Raw genomic sequence first — 21961 nt, 5'->3', positions numbered from 1 at the left:
GCTATGGTTGGTTACTAGGGTAGAAAAATAAGTCTTAATGTTCGACTGAATAAAATCCTCTTGTCGCGAAATTTTGAAAGATTCCCCAGTGATCGTGGTCACCCGCTATCATTACGGAACCTATATCATCACCCCCTCCCCGAGAAACACTCGTCATTACAGATTATGTCATCCAATAACAGGTGTGTGGTGTTATACCTAAACTTACGCAAGATGAAAATATAAAGTAAAAGATGTCGACAAATTCTATTCGATTGGGAGCAACTTTGAAAAACGTATTATTGCTGTTTGATCGAAGGTCCAGACAATTAAATGTACGTTTTTTTTGTATTGTATTTTAAAGTATTGGGTGTGTAATGTGTTGTGGTTGTGAACTCTGTCAATTCAATTGATACTCCTTGATATCGAGGTGTTCAAACAGTTAACACCACCCATGGAGAATCCTAACTCACAATTCAAATTGTCAATTACATCGAAGTAAGCATAGCTGGTATAATGTGTTAGTTCGATGCCCACAGATGTTAACGCTTAATACACATCAGTTTTTGGTTTGGCAATTTTCTTCGACATAATTGTTCCGTAATTTGTTTTGTTATTTAGCTTAATTGTGCAGAATGTTTTGCTGCATTTGAAATGCTGACATAATCAACTATCGGCTCAATCAAAAAGTTGGGATTTGGGCAAAGCACTTGATAGCAATGCTGTCAAATCATAATACGTATCTACGTTGTCCAAATTCTTAACTAGGATATGTTATACAATTAAAATTGACATGTCTGTTTTAACATCAGCACCAACTATGGAGAGAGATTTCCTCATCCCATTCAATGAAAGCCAAGTTTTATCCCAGTGCTTATGATGCTGTTAAAGATATTCCGAATAACTCCAAACTACTGGTCGGAGGTTAGTGATGCCTTGTCCACTCTTCTGGTACCTACTTTTAGTTTATATGTGTATATTTGCCTTATCTTTTTTATCCTCTTTCTCGTTGCAAGTTTTCTTTTGTTTACATTTTCAGGATTTGGTCTTTGCGGTATTCCAGAGAATCTTATTGCAGGTTTACTTAAAACAAAAGTCAAGGGACTTATTGTTGTCAGCAATACTGCAGGGTATGGTGAACTGAATTTTATACTTTGACAATTGCAATTTGATATTTTGTGGAAGATGGTCTCTTATCCATGGAAAAATTTTGAATATTCATGACAATCTGAAATTCCAATTCACCATGAACAAAAAATACAATAAATGATTTAAAATTACTAAATGAATATATATAATACAGTAGGTACTACATTTATTCAAGAAAAATTTGCCAGGTGGAAAATGATATGAGATATGACAGTTGGCATCATGGTCTATATATCCCCCCCCCCTGTGTATCAATTATTTTAACAGTGTTCAATATAAATTAGTTTGAAATAGTATCTATAAATTTGAAAGTTATACACAAGGTATAACCATATCATTCTATATAATACCAGGTTTCATCAATTTTTTTGTTATTATGGCAAAAGAAACAACTGTATTAAAACAGTAATGACTGTATTGGTCATGTTAAACAGTGAATTAAGTCTGGCTCACACATAGAAAGAAAATGCCCAAAACAAACAGTGGCGGATCCAGTGTATGTCAAAATAAATTGTAGTTCCACAATTTTAAAGTCAAATTACATTCAGAAAAACAGTATTGGTTTTCAATTTCTGAAGAATATATCTTTACCAATGGATTTGCGTTTAAGGTGTTTAGAAATGGACTAAATATGCGCCAAAATGTGCTGCTGTAATTTATTTTGATGTATTCTAAATCCACCACTGAAAACGGATACGATACTTATAACTGGTCAAAGACGACTTTTTCATTTTAGGCTTCTTTTGTATTTGTGGCACGTAACTTAGACATCATGAAATTTATGCTGGGGTAAGAAGGACATCCCCAACTTATAAAGGGGCCCCTGATACAATAGAAAGAACTAGAATAAAAACAATCACACAGTTTCACTCTTATGTTGACTTTTAAGGCACATTGCACATGCTCCCTGCAATCGCAATTGTTCAAAATCCTGACGTCACAAGGCACGTCACAAGATTTTGTCCTTGGCGCCAGAGTTAATGGTGCAGATGAACCAAACTTCTAATTTTTCATCATCCTATATTTCAAATGTTTTAGTATTTTTCATGAAAATCAAGTTGAACCAACATTGCAAGCTAACAAAAAGCAAAGCAAATATAAAGTTATAAACAGCATATATGTCGTCGTACAATGCAACTTGTAAATATACCGTAACAAGGGAGCTCGGAACCGCAACTTCTCCTGCTATTTTTCCACCTTATGATAATACTGTGAGTTCATATTTGATAGTGACTTAGTTGCGGCTCATGTCTGATTGCCCCAAAGTTCAAGTTCTGTCGGTAGAATTTTGAATGGGCTATATACATCCCATTCCTATTTCCTACTTGCACGATAGTGACATTACGTTTGTTAAGACTACATAAAAAACTCATTGTTACCATTTGATTTTAAGGTGTATGCATACTTGAGCTGAAGTAGCGCATTCTATGTTAATGTGACATCAATTTGTCGTTATTTAGGGTTGATGACTTTGGTCTTGGCCTTCTTCTTCAATCAAAACAGGTAGCGTTGTAATCAATGTTATAATCATAAGAACGCTCGTCATTTCACTTATTTCTTACAGATGTTTTTTTTCCAAACGGCCATACATTGTAATAGTCAGATTGCTTTATTTCAATTAAAAAATCATATTCTTGGTCTCTCTGCTCTTAATATGTTCGAAAATAACAGCAGCGTGTTCATTTATACGATGGATGTAACGTTTCCTGTTTCTTTAAGTGTCAGTTGTCTATTGCCTGTATAGATAAAACGAATGATTTCTTCGTATGTTGGTGAAAACCATGAGTTCGAGAGACAATACTTGAGTGGAGAGTTAGAAGTGGAGTTGATACCTCAGGTACTGAATTTTTTTTTGCAATTAAATTTATTATTTTAAATGTCTTAACTAAGTATAATCATTATACTTCACGTGATAATCTTCGACTGGTTTCACGAAACGTCGATTGCATTGAAATATTTGTGAAGTATTACATCGATTGTTTTGAAGACAGATTGTTGTTTTATCATCCATAATTTTCAAACCACTATCTATCCATTCCATAGTTAGCCTAGTCGCTGTTATTTTTCCGATTATAAAAATCTTTATGATTTATATTGCTTATAGCAGCACGCATCATGTGGACACGGTCTCTTTAATGTCTAGCAAAATGACTACTCCAAATGTTGAATTAGAATTGCATGTTTTTATCAAAATCGAAATTACGAGCAAGCCTACTCGTCTGCTTTCGTACTTGCTTGTACGATTTTTTGTGTTTTTAAGCACAGAACTATAGACACAAGGATAGAAAAAAGTAGAAAAAGCTGTAGCTAGAGATCTGTGGATGTGCCTTGAATAAAGCGAGTTGCAATTTAGAAGAGCCATAAACAAACAATGCCCGCTCACACGATCTTATTTGTCGGATCCGATTTTGTCGAATCCAAAAAAAAGAATCATGTTAACACATGTACTTATTTAAAGTGAGCATCCGACTGTCGGATCCGTCAATTTAAAAAATCAGATGGAATCAAATAGAATTTGCCCTATTTTCATACGACAAAATATAAGGAAGCCGACCAGTCAAATTATATAGATTTGAAAAAAACTTGGAAACAAGAACAAAAATACGAAAAATACATCGATAAATGTACTGTATAACACAAATAGCTGTGCACAAAACTATAAATATCCAAACGAATATAAATCCAGCAAAATGATCGTACCGCCTGAACATGCAACCAAAAGTCGAAACCGCAACAATCGGATCCGACAGATCGGTTCGTGTGAACGGGCCTTTACAATAGTGACTGTTTTATAGAGTGTTTTATTAAATAAACACTATAAAACATTTGCGCTGATTGGTTTATTGGCATCAACCTGTGCAAAACAAATCTGAGCTCAACTAATTAAATAATAAATCACTCAAAGAGAATTTCAATGCTATTGTGAATAAATTATACAGGAAAATTTGTCTGTTTTGCATTATTGTTATTTTATGAAATAAAAAAGACATTTTTCGTGTTTGCACAGGCTTATGCAAACCTCGGAGATGTTTGTAAAAACTCTCGTGCAGTTGCAATCCTTTACGTTCGGTCTTGGGCTTGTACTGCTCTCCAGTTTTTCCCAAGGTCTTCTTTGTTTGCATAAGCCTGTGCAAACACAGTAAACGTCTTTTATTTCTTGAATAATTATCGTTTCATCGTGTCTCATAAAAAATGAGAAAATACCTTTTGTATTTTACTTACTTATAGGGAACGCTTGCCGAAAAACTTCGCGCTGGAGGAGCAGGTATTCCGGCATTTTTTACGCCGACTGCTTTTGGTACTGAAATACATAAAGGCGGAGCACCGATTAAGTTCGAAAGAAATGGAGAAATTGCAATTTCAAGTTCTCCCAAAGAGGTAGTGTGTTAACTTTTATTCTGTGTTTGAAATTTCCCCATATATTCTATACCGTTTTCCTTGTAGTCTCACATTGAAAATTTATATTTCGAAGAATTTTCAATAGTAAAGCTTAGGAGAATTGTTGTGCTTGTGTGTTTACCCGAGAATGTGAAACAGGACACGTAGCGGGTTTTCATATATACGTAGTTTTATGCACCAGCATTTCTTAAAAATATATTTGACCCTAATGATGTTATAATCTTAATGATTTTTGGTTTTTCACCTGAAAAATTAATGCAAGCTTCTGAAGTGCTAGTTCATTGTTTTAATAATCACCATAATCCTATACTTTGAGTATACTTTGTACATACTATATACGAAGTTCTTTGGTTTTTCTTGGACTTTTCCTCTTTTGTTTTCATTTTAAAACCACGCCCACAAATTAGATTTTGTTCTAAACCCTGAAATATTGAATAGATTACTTTGTCTTCGAAACGCTTACTCGTTTCAGAATTTCAGAGCATGCATCTCTCATTTTAGTCCCGAGTTTTTAACGGCCATCCTTACATAATGGAGGAAGCTATTTCTGGTGGTTTCGGCCTCATTAAGGCCTGGAAAGCTGATACAATGGGCAACCTACTTTTTAGGTATAGTTCACGAGAATGAAGATCATGATTATATCATTACGAAATGTCTGTTCACAGAATATTATTTTAAATTGTTGTATTTTCCTGACATCTTGTTGTTAGGAAATCAGCTTCAAATTTCAATCCACCGATGGCCAAAGCAGCCAATATAACAATCGTTGAGGTAAAGTGAATTAACTTCTTAGTGGTATATTTGTGTTATGTGATTACGTCAAAGGCAGAATATATCCACCGCTGTATTTAGCTATAATACATTTGTCATGAAGGTGAAATGTACGTTTATGGATCGAAACATTAGGCAATTTTTCTTGCTAAATTATTGGGAAGAAGGTTTAGAAGGTTTTTTCGTTCGATTTGATTAATTTTTTTATTTTTTTTGTTATTTTCTTTTTATTTAATTGATTTTTCATAATTTTTTGTTTCATTTGAGTGATTTTATGATTTTTTCTTTATTTTTGTTCCATTTAATTGAGTGATTTTTCATTATTTTTCGTTAAATTTAATTAATTTTTATTATTTCCATTCCAGTTGATTGACTTTATGACTTTCTCCATTATTTTTAGTTCTATTTAAGTGATTTTTCATTGTTTTTTGTTTCATTTCAGTGATTTTTCATTATTTTTTGTTATTTTTAGTTCCAATTTGACTGATTTTATAATTTTTTCATTATGTTTCTTTCCATTCGATTGATTTCATGATTTTCGTTATTTTTTGTTCCAGTTGATGGATTTTATAATTTTTTTATTATTTTATTAAAAAAGTAGACTCAAGCCTTTACGCTTCTAAAGATACTCTAGCTGTTGTGCTTGTAGAGCGTTGTATATAGTCGTATGTAATGGTATGTTCTTGATGTTCACTTTTGATTATAAATACAGCCAATTTTGTCAGCAAAAAAATAGCATTTAAAAAGGAAAAACACCATGCAATACACTGTTTGGACTCATAGCGTTCGCATACGCTTTGCAAAAATATTGGTCATATTTTAACCCTATGGGTTGCAGTTAGCTTTGTCATTTTCGTGCGCAAGCTATTTCAAAAGTGCTTTCCGGTAACACAATTCTCACTCCTGAAAATAGTTACTATTGGACTATATATATTTACACATTTAAACTATTTGCGATGTGATAAGTTTTGTCGATAAATAGTGGTGATGTAAGGATAGGATTTTCCTAAGTTTAGGTGGGCAAAAAAGGTATTTTTATATGGGCAAAAAGATAAGTTTACGTGGAGAAAAAGATAAGTTTATGTGGATAAAAAGATAAGTTTAGGTGGATAAAAAGATAAGTTTAGGTGGATAAAAAGATAAGTTTAGGTGGGTAAAAAGATAAGTTTAGGTGGATAAAAAGATAAGTTTAGGTGGATAAAAAGATAAGTTTAGGTGGATAAAAAGGTAAGTTTAGGTGGATAAAAAGATAAGTTTAGGTGGGTAAAAAGATAATAATGAACTTTTATTTGTGTGCGATCGTGCTCCCCTTGTTGAAGGTCCTGTATTTGCCATACTTTTGCCAGTGTCACATATAGTGCTCATTTGAAGGTCGAAGAAATCGTCGACGTCGGTGAGATTCCACCTGATGCCATTCATGTGCCTGGGATTTATGTTGATAGAGTTGTCAAAGGTGAAAAATACGAGAAAAGGATAGAGGTATTTGTAACAAAACTGAAATTCACCGAACCGAAAATAGCATTTTGAGGAATATTTGTAAATCTTGCTTTTGGCTTTGAAAACGAAGTATTTCTCAATCGAAATTTTCGTATTGGTGAAGCGACGATTATACGTGCCGCTCCCCGGAACAAAACGTGGAACTGCTTTAAAATGAAAGAATATAGTCGCATAACTGAAAATAGTAGCTATAGCTTGTTCTTGGGTTGGTGAAAGCCACAGAGAAAACGTTTTCTGTTATGCAGCAGCTTGAAAGTCGAGTATAAAGATTTAATTCATAACAGTTTTTAGAATAAAGTTCATTACCATCTGAATTTAAAATTATATATAATTATACATTGACTTAAACAGCCTGGCCCCAATTGTCTGTAAATAAAATTTTTACGATAACGTGTAAAGTGCATTTTACAATTGTAGCTACGTGTAATGTGCAAAACAGGTTTCTAAACTCTAGTAAAAGTTAACGCGTTTGGAGTGTTTATATACGTATTGCATGGTGGACCGTATTGGGCATTGACATTTAGAGTTTATCGTTCATTCCCTTTTAAGCGACTTCACCTTTATAAAGATGGCAGCAGCAGTGGAAAGGTTCAATCTGACCACGATCTTCTACGCGAAAGGATAATTCGCCGTGCTGCTTTAGAATTTAAAGACGGCATGTATAGTATCCTTTGCAGATATTACTACCGGCGCGAAGTTTAATACTCTTCAGAGTTTAATCCCTTGCTACTAGACCGCAAGTATAGATCAATCAGCGTACGCAGAACTTTCATACAACCAATAGTGCATGCTTTTATTGGCAATAATCGAGAGAGTTCTTTTTGACTGCACTTTCTTTAAAATCCTCAAGTTACGTAAATTTTTCACTAGTCAAGTCCCTCGAGCTCATGGCCTCATAAATGATCGGTATAATTCACTTTATTGCGACCATAAAACAGGATAGGAGTAAATTTTCACAATAGTGGCTTGCTATAAGTACGGAATATCAATGTACACAAGATCATCTCAAATTCTCAATCGATTTTGCTTAAGAGCTTTTCGCCATTGATATGCCACCCGGGCAGTGCAGCACACAGGGGGCGAGCAGAAATATCCTGGGCGATTCTTTGTCAGTTACACAAAAGTCACTGGCGATGACTTTCTGTTTTGTCATAATTTTGTGCTTTCGGGTAAAGTCTCGAACTTTTCGGCTTGATATTAAATTGCCTGTGTTAGTACGTCTGTCAGTTATTAATGAGGTCAAAAGTTGTCAATACGATACTATTGCTGTTTAATGCGTTAATCTTAACAAAATATCAGTAAATTTGGGTATTGGAATGCCAATGTTAGCGAGCAACTTTATCGATCCCAACATTACAGTTCATCTTCAGAGCGAAAATGGAATTTTGGGATTGGTGAGGAAAACAGCAATTTTGTTTACGACAGCAGTTAGTTGTAAGCGAAACGTCCATTTAGTATTCCTTAAATAGTCTTACTTAATAAGCTGAGTTCTGTTTCGTGAATTGTACTCTCTAAGTGATTCGATTTATAATTTTTAACGAGATAAAGATGAAATAAATTACATTACTTCTATAATAAATATATTACTTATTGATGGTGACGGTGGGACTGTTGGTTTAGACTAAAGAGATTCATTTCGTAAAAATGTCTTAAGATGGCTGTTTGCTGGAGCCTTTTAATAACGTGTAGGTGGCTAGGTCGAAACCAAGAACTTCCTTAAAATAGTCGCTTTCAGTCGATTTGACTTGTGCTCTCGCTTTTTCGTTAAGAGAGATAATGACTTAGTGAGTTTATGTGAGAGTGTAATGGAATGCATGCGTGTAAAAATAAGTCGATATAAGTGTAATGAATACAAATCAATTGTTTAGGGACCACTTCCTTCAGAGGATGAAGTCGACCCAGATTTGATTAATGCAGGTAAGGATTGTTTTTATAGTTTTTGTACTCTTCCCAATTTTCGTGTTATTTCATACAATAGTTATGTTAATGTCATTTAATTTTCGAGTGATTTTCATTTTGGCTTTACAAGTGCAACTTCTTATTATAAAATGTCACCACAATATTATTAAGTGCAGGTAGCCAAATACGACTATTAGGGAATGAATGAAGGCAGTTTGGAGTTACGCATTGTAATCACACCGGAGCACGCTGTGTAAGGTCTTGAGCTGTGTACTGTTTTTGGAGAAAAAATTGGGCTAGTACTCAAGTTAACATTGTATCATTGAGATGGTTAACTCAGTGAAATAGTTTCCATATTATTTTTTCTAGAATGCTGTGCGATCGCGCAGTGACCAACTGAACACGTCATTAATTATGTGCATTTGTTGTTATTTAAGAAATAAAAGATGTTTAATGTGTTTGCACGGGCTTATGCAAACTGAGGAGACATTTGGAAGAACTCGAGAGTAATTCCATGATAAGAAACATGTTCATTTTTTGATCATTCTCTGCCGACTTTTTATTGTGTCCGTTGTCAGTTTCACCCATTTGGAAATTCTGTATCTTTATCTTTCATATATATATGATAAATATAGCAATAAATATTTTCCAAATACATTGTATGGAATATTTTTCCACTTGTTTGTTTCAGGTAAAGAAACCGTCACCGTTCTTCCAGGAGCAGCATTTTTTGGAAGTGACGAATCATTTGCTATGATTCGTGGGTAAGCTGATGACAGTCTCTACAGTATATTAATAAATGTGTGCATGATATGATCATTGGCTATATGAAAAGCTTCGACTCTGAATGAGCTCTGTCGTTTAACAGCTCTATACTCGACGTTGCATCTAGTAAATTATAATGTTTCAACGTAAGGGATAGTTTTAGGATATATAAATCCTTTCAAATGTTGAAAATATTTGCGAACCCGACGTCTTAGCCTGCAATACGTGAAATTTGCCCAAATTAAATGTTGAGCCACAAACCAAATCAACCACTAGAAACGTTGCATCTGCCAAGTAGTTATTTGAATTCAACATACATGCAATTATCGCTACTTGCATGGTGAACACATTTATCTTTATGTATAGTGGCCATGTCGATGTGACTGTCCTTGGTGGTATGCAAGTTTCTCAGTACGGTGATTTGGCAAATTGGATGATTCCTGTGAGTTGATACTGTAATTATTCGATGGTTATTGAAATTCTGAATTAAGTTTTTGTACGTTCAACTTTTTGTTTTAAAAGGGGAAAAAAGTTAAAGGGATGGGAGGAGCAATGGATTTGGTTTCATGTCCAGACACGAAAGTCATTGTAACAATGGAACATAATACTAAGGTAATTTTAGTTGTAGTTTGCGTTAGTTTCCAGTTCCCTACCCGATGTCCCTGATATTTTCCATTTACACTACGATGCTCGAAAGCTCGTGACAAAGTGAATTTTCTGTATTACTTGGATTTTGTTATGAAAATAGGAAGGGAAGCATAAAATTCTAGAAGAATGTACCTTACCGCTAACCGGTGAGCGTTGTGTCGACGCAGTAATCACGGAAAAGGTTAGTTGTAAATTCATAATGGTGTATGCACATGATATGTCTCAGGGAAAATTGCTAATTTCTCTCATTGTGAGTAGTTTATTTCGCCAGCCGTTTTCTTTTGGATTGTTTTTAAGAAAGTAGGATGTTAAAGGAGACATGAAATTTACATAAAAACATTTTTATACTCACACTGTATTTTTAAATTGCTGTTTGAGAGGACCATATGAACGAATACTAAACCGAGGTCGATGTAGTGATATGTCTTACTATGCAACGCTTCTTTTACTGTTTTACTGAACCAATGTGTGTGAAATAACTCCATGATTTGGACAGGATACGTGATTTTAAAAAATCATGTAAAACTTTTCCATTATTATATTTACAGTGTGTCTTTAATGTTGACCGCAAAAACGGGTTGACGTTAACGGAAATCTGGCCTGGGACGAGTATTGACGAAGTCCAAGTGGAAACAGGATGTCAATTTTCAGTAAGCAAATGAATTTAAATCGCAGAATACTAACATAATAGAAGCAGTTGCGTTTCTGGATACAATGAAATAGGCCGGCCTATATTCAAATATTCATTTTATAATCCGTAAAAAACAGTAGATTTCAAAAGAAAAGAGTACGGCATGCATGCATATATGAATACGCCCCCAAATTATCGTTCTGTCAACGTCGTCCTGGGGCTGAAGATCCTCATGAGAAACTTTCTTGGGGATCAATAGAGGCAACTCAATTGCCTCTTTCCTACCTAGACTGACTGTTAGTGGGGTGGGGGAATCAGTGACGTGTATACCGCCGATTCAAAAATTCGTCGTAGATGAACTTGTGCATGTTAATATTTTTCAAAAAAATTTGTCATTCATACTTGACAAAAAAATGCTTTAAAATAAATTGTCGGTTTCCTGAACGGAATTACAAAACCATTTGTGAAGATATCTTGCAAAAATTCTTGAATACGTTTTTTGCTCGTCAGAGAAGCAATATTCTCGAATTTTCTTCTCGTGTCAATATTATTTTATAGATAGCAGAAGATCTTCATGATATGAAACAGGCTGAATGGCACAAATAAACGACTTGAGAATTACTGCTGGTGGCTTTAGATCTGGCAGCTAGATGATTAATGAGAATATTGGCTTGATTTTGTATCATAGAGAAATCACGTCAGTGGCGAATCTAGGACAAAAATACGTCCAACAGCATTTGCTTACAAGTATTTTAAAATGAAAATATGTTTTCAGTAATATTTTTTCAGACCTACCCTGGATCCGGTAATGGAAATGAATGTGACAAAAAGTTGTTTTTGTGGTATTTACTTACCAAAACTTAGTATAGCAACTAAGTTTGTATACGAATTTATAGAAAACGACGATGCATATACAATAAATTATAGTCTTTAAAAGTACCTTTGGTGTAAATATTTTGGCTCAACTAAAACACAGATATAAAATTTAGTTTTTTTGTGTGTTTTTTTATGGAAATGTAGTGTGAAATCTGCAGGCTACACTATTACGTTATTTTGAACGGTCGTCGTTAGATCATATGGGACTAACGTAACTATTAACTTTTTGCAAAGTCATCCACAAATTTGTGCTATATTATTGTAGGGGCTATCTGCCATTGGTTTAGTGTTGTTCATATATGCTTTTTGTAAAGCATGCATTTTCAAAGAAATAAATCTGCACATGACATTTACTACTACTAGTCATTTGCCAGATTCTTTCATTTTCAAAACATGCAGCCATTGATTCCTCTTCTTAAAAAGGTATTCAACACCCAGCGGCACCCAAAACCCAAAATTATCATGTTTCGATTTTTGAATGGAAATCACCCTCAACTAAGAATGAACTCATCCAGATGAACAGACAACTATAATATATTGATGCTAAATTGTTGACTTTCAAGTAGTGAATTCTCACTGGATGGTCAAAGTAAGTTAAAAATCATTTTATTGTCTTTCTATTCCTATTTTTGAACGTCTAATTTGTACACAATGACCGCCGCTCAACAGCCAATGGTTGGTCGCAGTGAAATGGTATTTTACAGTTCATTGTTTGGTCACGAGGGTTTGGTTGGTTACGAGGTTTTGTTACTATTGTTTTAATGAGGTTATGCAGTAACCAATGTTAATACCGTACAATCGTAGGAACGGCGCGCACAGACTGGAAACGAGTATCATATATCGCATGATATATTCACGGATATAGCAATAGGTCATCATTATCGACATGTCGACACGTTGCGGTGAAGTACAGAGCAAAAATTTTTTTGTTATTTTCTTTTCCATCGAACTTGATTCGGTGTGATAAGGTGCAGTCCGGTGTGGTCAGGCTTTCAATGATTGGGATCACTCTGAACTCCAGATTTGTGAAATACAAACTGGACGCAACCCCCCGTCTGTACCTCACCTTCACTACTCACCTTCCATACACCCAACTGACAACTGACAACTGGTATAAAACTTGTTTGTGCATTTTCCCGCCCTTTCTATGTTTGGGTGTCAAGTCTATTCCAATATCCAGTTCATGATTTTCGTTTCTTTTGTGGTGTCCGTGGCATTTTAGGCACATTGCCTGAATGATTTAGGTGTGACAACTATCTTTATTTGTGATTTGAGATGAGAGAAATTGTTTTTTTGCGGCAATACAAACCTAAAGACCTGCTTGGTTTTGATGCCGTTGAACATCCATCATGGCGGTACGACGACAACGGACAAAGCTATAACAGCAGGTCAAATATTACTGTTAGAGAAATGATTATGGAAATATTACACTGCCACGAGACGTGGAAGAGGATGATGTCGAATTGTAGCTCAAATGTGACTGAAAAAGTAAAGGATTCTTTCGTCACAGAATATGTTTATCATGTGAACAAGGAAGAAGGCCATGGCTGCCAAACTCGTGAGGAAACAGAAACGGCACTGAAGAATCCCGACTACTTTGCCAGGTCGCACTTAATTAAGATGCAGGAGACTATTAATGTGCGTAATGCATACCAGCATCTGATAAGGAAAGTAACTGAGGAAGAAAATTCAGAGGATTATGGACTTTTGGAGGTGAGTTTATTACAAGAAACACATAAGATAATTTTGCAGGATCTGCCATTACCAGCAAAGAACTCTACCAGACCTGGACAATTCAGTCAAAATAGGCGATATGCGACGTTTAAAGGTGAAACACATGAATATCCTTGCCCCGAGAATATGGAAAAAACAGTACAGACTCTCATTGACAGGTACAACAAGCTGTTTGATGACATAACCAAAAATGGGCTAGCATGTTACAACGATTACTACAACATGTTTAAACTGTGTGCATGGTTTTTTTTTGAATTTCTTACTTTGCACCCTTTTGGTGATGGTAATGGTAGACTTGCCCGAATACTTGCAAGCTACATCTTGTCATGTTTCACACCTTTTCCTGTACCAATATACAATTTTTGGAAAGACTCTGGGAACAATGATTGCTTGGATTCATTAATAGAAGCTAGGAAGTCTAAAGAGCGCAATCCATGCAAACTGGCGACAATGATTATTGAGTGTTCGTGGAAAGGATGGACTAAGCTCATTAAAGATATTAATTCTTTGGGAGAAAACACTGCTGAAAATAAGAAATGAGTAGCTGTATTTGTCTGTGAGATACAATTTTTTTTTCAGAAAGGTCATCAAACAACATTAACAAATGCTATGATATCTGCAAATTCATGTACATCAGCAATGATGGTCATAGATAATCTGGTTGGCAAAATGGAAGATGTTACATCTAATTATAGTCATAATCTTCCTTGTTTTGTTTTATTATCTGTCAATTTGGCCACAGTTTTGTGACATGATTTTTTAATAATACATTATCTGTTAACTTTTTCAAGTTTTTGATTTGATCTATCAGTCAAACTTAGTCATTGAGCTGCCGCAGTCAGGACATTATTAGTGATCAAATGTCCTCAAAACCAAGGAAGTTTAGTTTAAACCAAGTGTGCAGCTAGAGGAAACAAAAACCCCAGGAAGGTATGTGAGCAAGTATGCATTCACATTTCGCTAACTACAAATGCCAAATGCTATTATACAATAAGCATTAAAAGTTACAAATATGTAGTAACTTTGTTTAGTATGATTTATTGAAAAAATATCATACAAAATATGTATTTTAATTAAAAAAATGAACTAGGACTTCTTCATACTGAAGAACAATTAAGCAAGGCATTTACAATGTTGAGCACAACGATGAAGTTTCTAGAGCTATGAAGTATTGTTCTTGGTTATTTGTGTTGGGGGAAGCAACGTAACTATTAACTAACCAACGCATGCGCTACACTGTCTACCTAACCAAGCTTATTACGACACAAAATTGCGACAACCAGGAAATACTTCGTTTTCAACGTATTTCACACGAAACGTAGATCGGAAATGGCATTTCAGTTACTACAATTTGAGGCTGTCGAATACGCAAAATTGCCTTGGATAGCCACTGAAGGCAGTAATGACAACCTTGCAAATATGACAGTCGAAAAAATGATCAACGAAATAATAGTCTGCTGCAATCAGTGGAAGGACTTGAAGAAGCAAATGCCAGCGAATTTAGTTGAGGAAGTAAAGAATACCTTTTTCGTGGAATACATAAATCGTGTGAACCAGGAGGAAGGTAATGGCTCGTCAACTTTCGATGAGGACACCCAGGAGATCAAGAATACGGCTAATGCATATCGGTATCTGATAGGAAAAGTAACTGAGGAAGAAAAACCAGAGGATTATGGACTTTTGGAGGTGAGTTTATTACAAGAAATGCATAAGATAATTCTGCCATTACGAGCAAACAACTCTACCAAGCCTGGACAATTCAGTCAAAATAGGCGATATGCGCCGTTTAAAGGTGAAACACATGAATATCCTTGCCCCGAGAATATGGAAGAAACAGTACAGACTCTCATTGACAGGTACAACGAACTGTTTAATTATGTAACAAAAAATGGACTAACATGTTACAATGATTACTACAACATGTTTAAACTGTGTGCTTGGTTTCTTTTTCAATTTCTTACTTTGCACCCATTTGGTGATGGTAATGGTAGACTTGCCCAAATACTTGCAAGCTACATCTTGTCCTTCTTTACTCCTTTTCCAACTGCAGTTTACAATTTATGGACAGACTCAAGCAAGGATGATTACAGAAAAGCATTGATAGAGGATAGGAAAACGAAGCATCAACATCCATGTAGAGTAGTGACAATGATCATTGAGTGTTCCTGGAGAGGATGGACAAAGTTCATAAAGGGATATTAATAGTAAACGAACAATGATAAAGAATTGAGCAATTTATCATTGAAATTTTGCAGGTCATCAGACATTTCAAATAAATGACAATTATGTATAACTATTGTACTTTGATACATTTTGTACATTATTTTTTTTTTTTTGTTATTATAACCCTTAACATCAATATTTAAAATCTAACATCTTATTCACCTGTATATTTGTAATTATGCATAAGTAATCTGTACTTATGATTTCATCACACGACATTGTATATATATTATCTTGTATTAATGTAAATTTCTTATTTGCTTTGCACTGAGGATGGTATAAAGTAGGCTGCAACATGTTTACTCTCAAAAATTGTTGTTTATTTGATTTGTCATCAATATAAAGTACATTTATCAATTGCCGTTTTCAGAAATATAATCAAACAATATTGAGGATTGCTAGGAAATCTGCAAACTTACATCCATGTACATCAGCAACGTTGGTCACAGGTTGTAGATTATGTAGATGGAAAACTGAAGATGTTAATTTTAAATAGTCATGATCTTCCCTGTTTTGATGTATGATCAACCAATATGACAGCAGTTTTGTGACATGATTTAGACATTACATTTAGACATCGATTTAGACATTACAGGTTCAAACCATTTACTTTATGTACATATAGTAATTCCATTTACTTGTTCATGTTATTCAGCATGATAAATGGTTCTTTGAGGTAAGAGATGTGATATAACTCAGAGCCATCTAACCACAAGCTTCTTTAGTTCATTCTCAGCCACAGCTATATTGCATTTTCAAACATATCAAATTATGCCTCAAACTGATACAAAATATTGCCTGCTACTGCTTTATTTTGCTACCATCCATTTTTCATAGCCAAAGCAATACTTACAACATGGTTGTTTCAAATGAAAGGTTTAAAGTCATTCTAGTCTTTACATGATTTTTTCCATTTCATAATGTATTTTTGTTTTATTTGAATATTTTTTCTTACAAGAAACATCATTTGTCCACCACCTTGCAAGAATAACTTCATTCTTTTTGTAATGCCAATAAAAAACTCCTTGCTGTTTTCCTTGTCTATACTCAGTTGTTTACAGTTTAAATGCATATTTTTAAATTTCACGTAATTTTGTTGCACGAATCACAAAGATTAAGATATGTTTGCAGCAACATTTTTCCAGTATGACAAAATGTATATCAGTAGTAAGATGGTTTGAAGGAAAAGTATGGACAAGGTATATCATGTATTGAATAAATTGGTTATAGGGTTGGGCCTTAGGGGGTATTACAGCATAATTGGAGTAAATATGCCTACCCCATCCCCACCACATAACCACATATATCCCTGAGACCTAGGATAGAAAACATACACAAGAGGGTGAAAACTAGCAAAAAGCCAAAAACTTATTTTTGAATGGCAAACTTGTAAAACATTTTGTATTATTATCTTGACTCACGAGTCGGGATCGGTGATCTTGACAATGGACGTGTGCTGGACTAGACTTACTATAAACACCCACTCTGTCAATATCGTCATTTGTCAACATCTATAGCATTTTAAAAACGAAGGTCCTGGGAACGAAGTCGAACTAGTAAACATTTATTCTCAATGCACTTCAAAAGCGTTATAAGTTACAAATATGTAGTAACTTTCGTAATTTTAGTAAATTCCCATAAAAAAATTCATGGAAAATACATCAGTTGATAAAATGAACGAAGGAATTCTTCATATTGAAGAACATTTACGCGAGGCGTTTACAATCATGAACACTTTGAGGAATCATCAAGAGCTATGTGATATTGTTCTTTGTGTTGGTAATATTAAAATTCATGCACATCGACTAGTTTTGGCATCGTGTAGCCCATACTTTTATGCAATGTTCACAAACAACTTGGCGGAGAGTAAACAATCCGTTGTGACACTGAAGGACATGGATGAAAATTGTGTTAAAACTCTAATTAACTTTGCTTACACTGCTGACATATCGGTGAATGAAAAAAATGTTCAAGCATTATTACCTGTTGCATCTTTGCTTCAGATGTCTGCCGTGAAGAAAGCTTGTTGCACGTTTTTGGAAGGGCAGCTTGATCCCACGAATTGTTTAGGAATTTTAGGATTTGCCGAGTTGCATGGCTGTAATGAATTAACAAGAAAGTCTCGTCACTACTGCAGCCGATATTTTTCCAAGGTAGCCAGGGCTGAAGAATTTCTCTCGATTTCTGAAGATCAACTGTGCCATTTAATGAATGGTGATGGGCTGTGTGTGAAGAATGAAGACGAGGTGAGTATTATAAAGGAACAAATTTTAGGTGTCAACTGTTACCATGTACAGTTGAGTCATAACCTAAAGAAGCCCATTTATGTTGCTATAACCCCAGAGAAGCAATAATTCAAGCCTGACTTTAATTTTAATATTGGAAGGTGGTAGAAGACTGTGCATGCATTGGCAAACTGTTTTCAAAAAGAAACTAGAGCATTCAATTTGACAATTTTTGAAAAGGGCATGAACATCTTGAAAATCAGCCATTCTGTGATACTTCACTTTTATCATCTGTTTTCACAAAGAAATTCCCATAGTCTATGTAGTTTATTACCAGGCAGTGGTCTTTGGCTCCAGTTTATTTAGATTGTTTTATTTCTTAATGCAAGCACAAGTCTGTGTTTTCCATTCCCAAACATGGCAATGATCAGGTGACATGACAGCCAAAATCTTCACTATTGTTAAATCATGGATTCTAATTTTGATTCAGGCAATTTATTTCTTGGGAGATCTTAATAACTATGACTGCAAAAGTTATGTAAGGCTTGTACATTTCTGTGCAATATTGAATTTTATTTTTCAGGTTTTGTTAGCAGTAATAAGATGGATGAAGCATGACATGAACAATCGAAGGAATTCACTATGGAGGTTGCTCTCCTATGTCCGTTTACCTTTTGTATCTCCTGGTTTTGTTCAATCATTGTGCAAGTCTTCCGATGAAAATGATGCAATGTTATTGCAACTAATATCAGATATCTGCACAGTAAGGAATTTAACTGTTTCTTTTATGATTCTGCACTTGGAAAAGAGGGATATAATGATGGTCTCCTTTTCCTATGTGGAACAATTTAATGTTACTGATTACCACAATTTGAAGTGTTATGTATATACATGCTGCAATGAAATATTACACATTACTGCTCTATTTATTGAATATTTCATGTGATTTTAAGGATATTTAAATGAATACCTTTCTTTATAGGATCATGTGTAGAAATAATCTTTTTTTATTAAGTTCAGGTTTGAGCTTATTTACATGCCTGGCTTCTTTAATCTTGCCTATACATGATTATTCTTCCATGTACGTATATACAAATTTAACTTTCATTAAAGGTAAACTGTAGAGTTAATTGAAAGTTGTTGACCTGTGATCAGTCAATGTTTGACGATTGTCAACATGAAAAAACTCTTCTTTATAGAGTCGTGTTTCACGTGCGGTGCACGTGAAAAAGCGTTCTCCTATGGGACCGGAAGTCATGTATGTTGTTGGTGGATATTTGAGGCAATCTTTGCGAGTTGTAGAATGTTACTATCCGCGTCATAATTCTTGGAATTTGCTTAAGTCTTTACATCAACCAAGAAGTGGAGCTGGCGCCGCCTTCGTAGGTACGATTTGACTTCTAGAAGCTTCCACTTTAAACTTAGCCTGTTGCATTCTGAAAACATTTCATTCACGTACATAATCATTAGCAGTTATACGTAAGCTCTGTTTGTTTGCCCAGGTGGAATGCTTTATCTTATTGGGGGACGTAACAACTCGTTAAGTGGCAACGTGGATTGTGATTCTGTCGACCGTTACGATCCTCTATTGGATGAATGGAAATCGGTTCGCCCTTTAACGGTGCCGCGTAATCGTGTCGGCATTGGTGTCATTGATGGTTTTGTCTTTGCTATTGGAGGAAGCCATGGCAACTTGTATTTGAATCACGTGGAAAAGTATGATGCCGATGAAGATTCTTGGGTGGAAGTCGCCCCCTTGACTGTTCCCAGGATAGGTGGGTTTTTGTAATTGATGTTGTGTGATGATTTCATATAAGTTATCGTCAGACGTAGTAATGGGTGACGTCAGAAGGAGTGTCGAAGTTACCACGTCACTGTTGACGTACCCATTGCAGTAGAACCAGAACGGAACTTCAAACATAACTTTTTTTGTAGGAGTCCGAAATGTATTTCGAGTGATATATATCATACTAAGATAGTAAGATATTACAAATCAAATCGTAGTAAACAATCAACTTCTATATCAACTTCTAATGTGTTTTAGTTTCCATCCCGAAGGATCAATTTATGAATGTGTTTTGAATGGTTTGTTTTAGGGGTTGGTGTTGCCGTAATCGATAGAAAAATGTATGCTGTCGGTGGATACGATGGCGTTCGTCGACTTGATAGGTAACAGACTGATTGTAATTTCCTCCTTCGACACTCCAAAGCTATATGTTTATGAATTGGTTATTAAAATGTTTCCTTTGATTGGTTTTCAGTCAAGATTATTTGTTCGACGAGTACCCAGTCAAAATAGGTGCATGGGTGAATTGCTAATGTGTACGTGCGTGGCGTGATCAAAAATTTGATTCATACCTGAAACTTGAAAATTACTCTGTGAAGTCAAATACAGACATCTATTTAGGCGTTTTATTAGATAGTGATGAGTTACTACGACATACCATATACATACGATGGGTGGTTTGAATAAGTTAGCTTGTCAGTGTAGCAACTGTAGGGTATAGATTACTATAAGAAAGTGAAAGTGTGTGTGACATGTGAAAATTTTATTATATTGTTTCTCCTATAAATTTACATTTCGCAGCAGTGATTCCCGGATCTACACTTTGCATTAATTCTCGACAATTTCTAAAGCACATAATCGCCTTAAATAATGTTGATACCGAACTCTTCTTGAAAAACAACATATGTATAAGTTTGCACTTATTGTACTACTAAGACTGAGGAGCAAAGTCTTCAATGTGCCGTCATTTTTGTGGTGAAATTTAAAACTTATCAGTGATCATATGAATCATACACGAATTTTTATAGTGTGGAATGCTACGATTCGACATTAGACAAATGGACGTTGGTCGCTTCGATGAATTCGGCTCGAAGTGGTGCAGCTGTGACTGCTGCTAGTAAATACATTTATGCGCTGGGCGGATACGATGGTACAACGCAGTTAAGTAGTGTTGAACGATACGATCCTGCTCTTGATGAGTGGATGCTCGTATCCAGTATGTTGGACCACCGAAGCGCCTTGAGCGTTGCGTCATACAGCAACAAACTCTACGTGTTTGGGGGGTATAATGGCGAGAAATTCCACGACACCGTCGAGGTTTATGATTGCAAGTGGGACAAGTGGGAGGTGGTGGGTACGATGAGCATGGGTAGGAGTGGAGCTGCCGTGGTTGTGGGGGTACGACCTGCGTTCTGATGGCTCTAGGCTAAATATTTATTAATGACGAGTTTATTGATCAGAGAATTTAATTTTTTGTTTACCTGAATGAAATTCAATGTAATTGTGCGAATTAATTTTATGTATTCTGAATTATTAGTTGTTCGGATAAGAGTTCGATAGGTCTGGCACTTTGAGGTAGAGCCTAGTGATTTAGATTATCATGGGAAGTTACAGTTTTGTATTGTGTAAAATCAATATTTAGCAGATTGTCGAAATAAGTTTTATCAAGCCGAACTAAGTAGCAGCAATGATTAATACTGAAATTAGAAGTTAAGAAATATTAACGATCTTCGCACTCGCAGCACCGGTCCAAGCCTTTGGTACTGGTAGCTTCACAAAACTTCTGCTACATTACATGAGATTGTTAATGGTAACTTTCAAATGAACCAACTTTATTGTGTTTTCTTGCTCAAGTTGTCCATTGTCGACACGGTTACAGTTATTATTTTTATGTCCCCGTCTACATTTAATTTTATTTTGCTGTACATAACCATATAGGCTGCAAGCAGGCAGCCACCATTTCTTACTAAAAAAGAAATTGGGGAGAAATATACCCTCTTTTATAAGGAGATATATAAAATGAAAAGAATTTATAAATGCATATTTTTACCATTTAGACCAAAGCATTCTTTAATAAAATTTCCTACATATGTGTGTGAGAGCATCTTTCAAAATTGCTATTTTGTCTAAGACCTCTAGTTAGGGAACTTTGAAAAGTATTTAGTATAGACGCCACCGCAAATTTTTTTAGAAACTGAAATGTCTTGCAACTTTAATAACGAATCCAGAAACTCTGCAGTCGTGTTCTTAAAAAGGATGCAATCGAAAAACATCGAATTTCTGACTTCTTTTCAATGTTTGATCTTTAAAAGGACGGTTGTTTGAAAAATTGGTGTTTGCTTACCCATACCAACATGGCACAATTTTTTATGAAAAGGA

General features: G+C 35.0%; 3 protein-coding genes and 1 long non-coding RNA gene across 11 annotated transcripts; 3 read left to right on the top strand and 1 right to left on the bottom strand.

Annotated features, from left to right (window-relative positions):
• The first annotated feature begins 163 nt into the window (after positions 1–163).
• On the top strand, positions 164–11726 carry LOC124436469 (succinyl-CoA:3-ketoacid coenzyme A transferase 1, mitochondrial-like). Of its 2 annotated transcripts, XM_046986430.1 has the most exons (18): positions 164–314; positions 792–903; positions 1019–1109; positions 2589–2631; positions 2873–2965; positions 4357–4506; positions 5029–5135; positions 5238–5298; positions 6670–6777; positions 7345–7459; positions 8095–8189; positions 8664–8712; positions 9386–9458; positions 9826–9901; positions 9982–10071; positions 10208–10288; positions 10656–10757; positions 11297–11726. In XM_046986430.1, exons 1-18 carry the CDS (start codon positions 234–236, stop codon positions 11342–11344), a joined length of 1575 nt encoding a protein of 524 aa, XP_046842386.1. In that variant the 5' UTR covers positions 164–233; the 3' UTR covers positions 11345–11726. The 2 variants fall into 2 exon arrangements, with proteins under 2 accessions (XP_046842386.1, XP_046842460.1); XM_046986504.1 differs by lacking the exons at positions 7345–7459; positions 8095–8189.
• A 905-nt stretch (positions 11727–12631) lies between these two features.
• On the top strand, positions 12632–15883 carry LOC124436705. 6 transcript variants are annotated; one of them, XM_046986899.1, is made up of 2 exons: positions 12632–13327; positions 15399–15883. In XM_046986899.1, the coding sequence occupies exons 1-2, from the start codon at positions 12890–12892 to the stop codon at positions 15447–15449; spliced, it is 489 nt and encodes a 162-aa protein (XP_046842855.1). In that variant the 5' UTR covers positions 12632–12889; the 3' UTR covers positions 15450–15883. The 6 variants fall into 6 exon arrangements, with proteins under 6 accessions (XP_046842855.1, XP_046842657.1, XP_046842724.1 ...); XM_046986701.1 differs by having other exon boundaries at positions 12632–13506; XM_046986768.1 differs by lacking the exon at positions 12632–13327 and adding an exon at positions 14384–15204.
• LOC124437099 lies at positions 15198–17622 on the bottom strand. Of its 2 annotated transcripts, none has more exons than XR_006945592.1 (2): positions 17555–17622; positions 15198–15513 (listed from the first exon to the last, which is right to left on the bottom strand). It is a non-coding gene; the product is annotated as an uncharacterized LOC124437099 (long non-coding RNA). The 2 variants fall into 2 exon arrangements; XR_006945595.1 differs by lacking the exon at positions 17555–17622 and adding an exon at positions 16993–17041.
• LOC124436376 (kelch-like ECH-associated protein 1B) lies at positions 17125–21640 on the top strand. The gene is made up of 6 exons (XM_046986322.1): positions 17125–17817; positions 18380–18559; positions 18996–19182; positions 19299–19571; positions 19893–19965; positions 20611–21640. The coding sequence occupies exons 1-6, from the start codon at positions 17221–17223 to the stop codon at positions 20996–20998; spliced, it is 1698 nt and encodes a 565-aa protein (XP_046842278.1). The 5' UTR covers positions 17125–17220; the 3' UTR covers positions 20999–21640.
• Positions 21641–21961: the final 321 nt, after the last annotated feature.

Source organism: Xenia sp. Carnegie-2017, unplaced genomic scaffold (assembly GCF_021976095.1).
Source record: "Xenia sp. Carnegie-2017 unplaced genomic scaffold, XeniaSp_v1 HiC_scaffold_1, whole genome shotgun sequence".
Lineage (NCBI taxonomy): Eukaryota > Metazoa > Cnidaria > Anthozoa > Malacalcyonacea > Xeniidae > Xenia > Xenia sp. Carnegie-2017.
The sequence above is the reverse complement of the archived record's forward strand: the minus strand, read 5'-3'. Positions and strand labels throughout refer to the sequence as shown.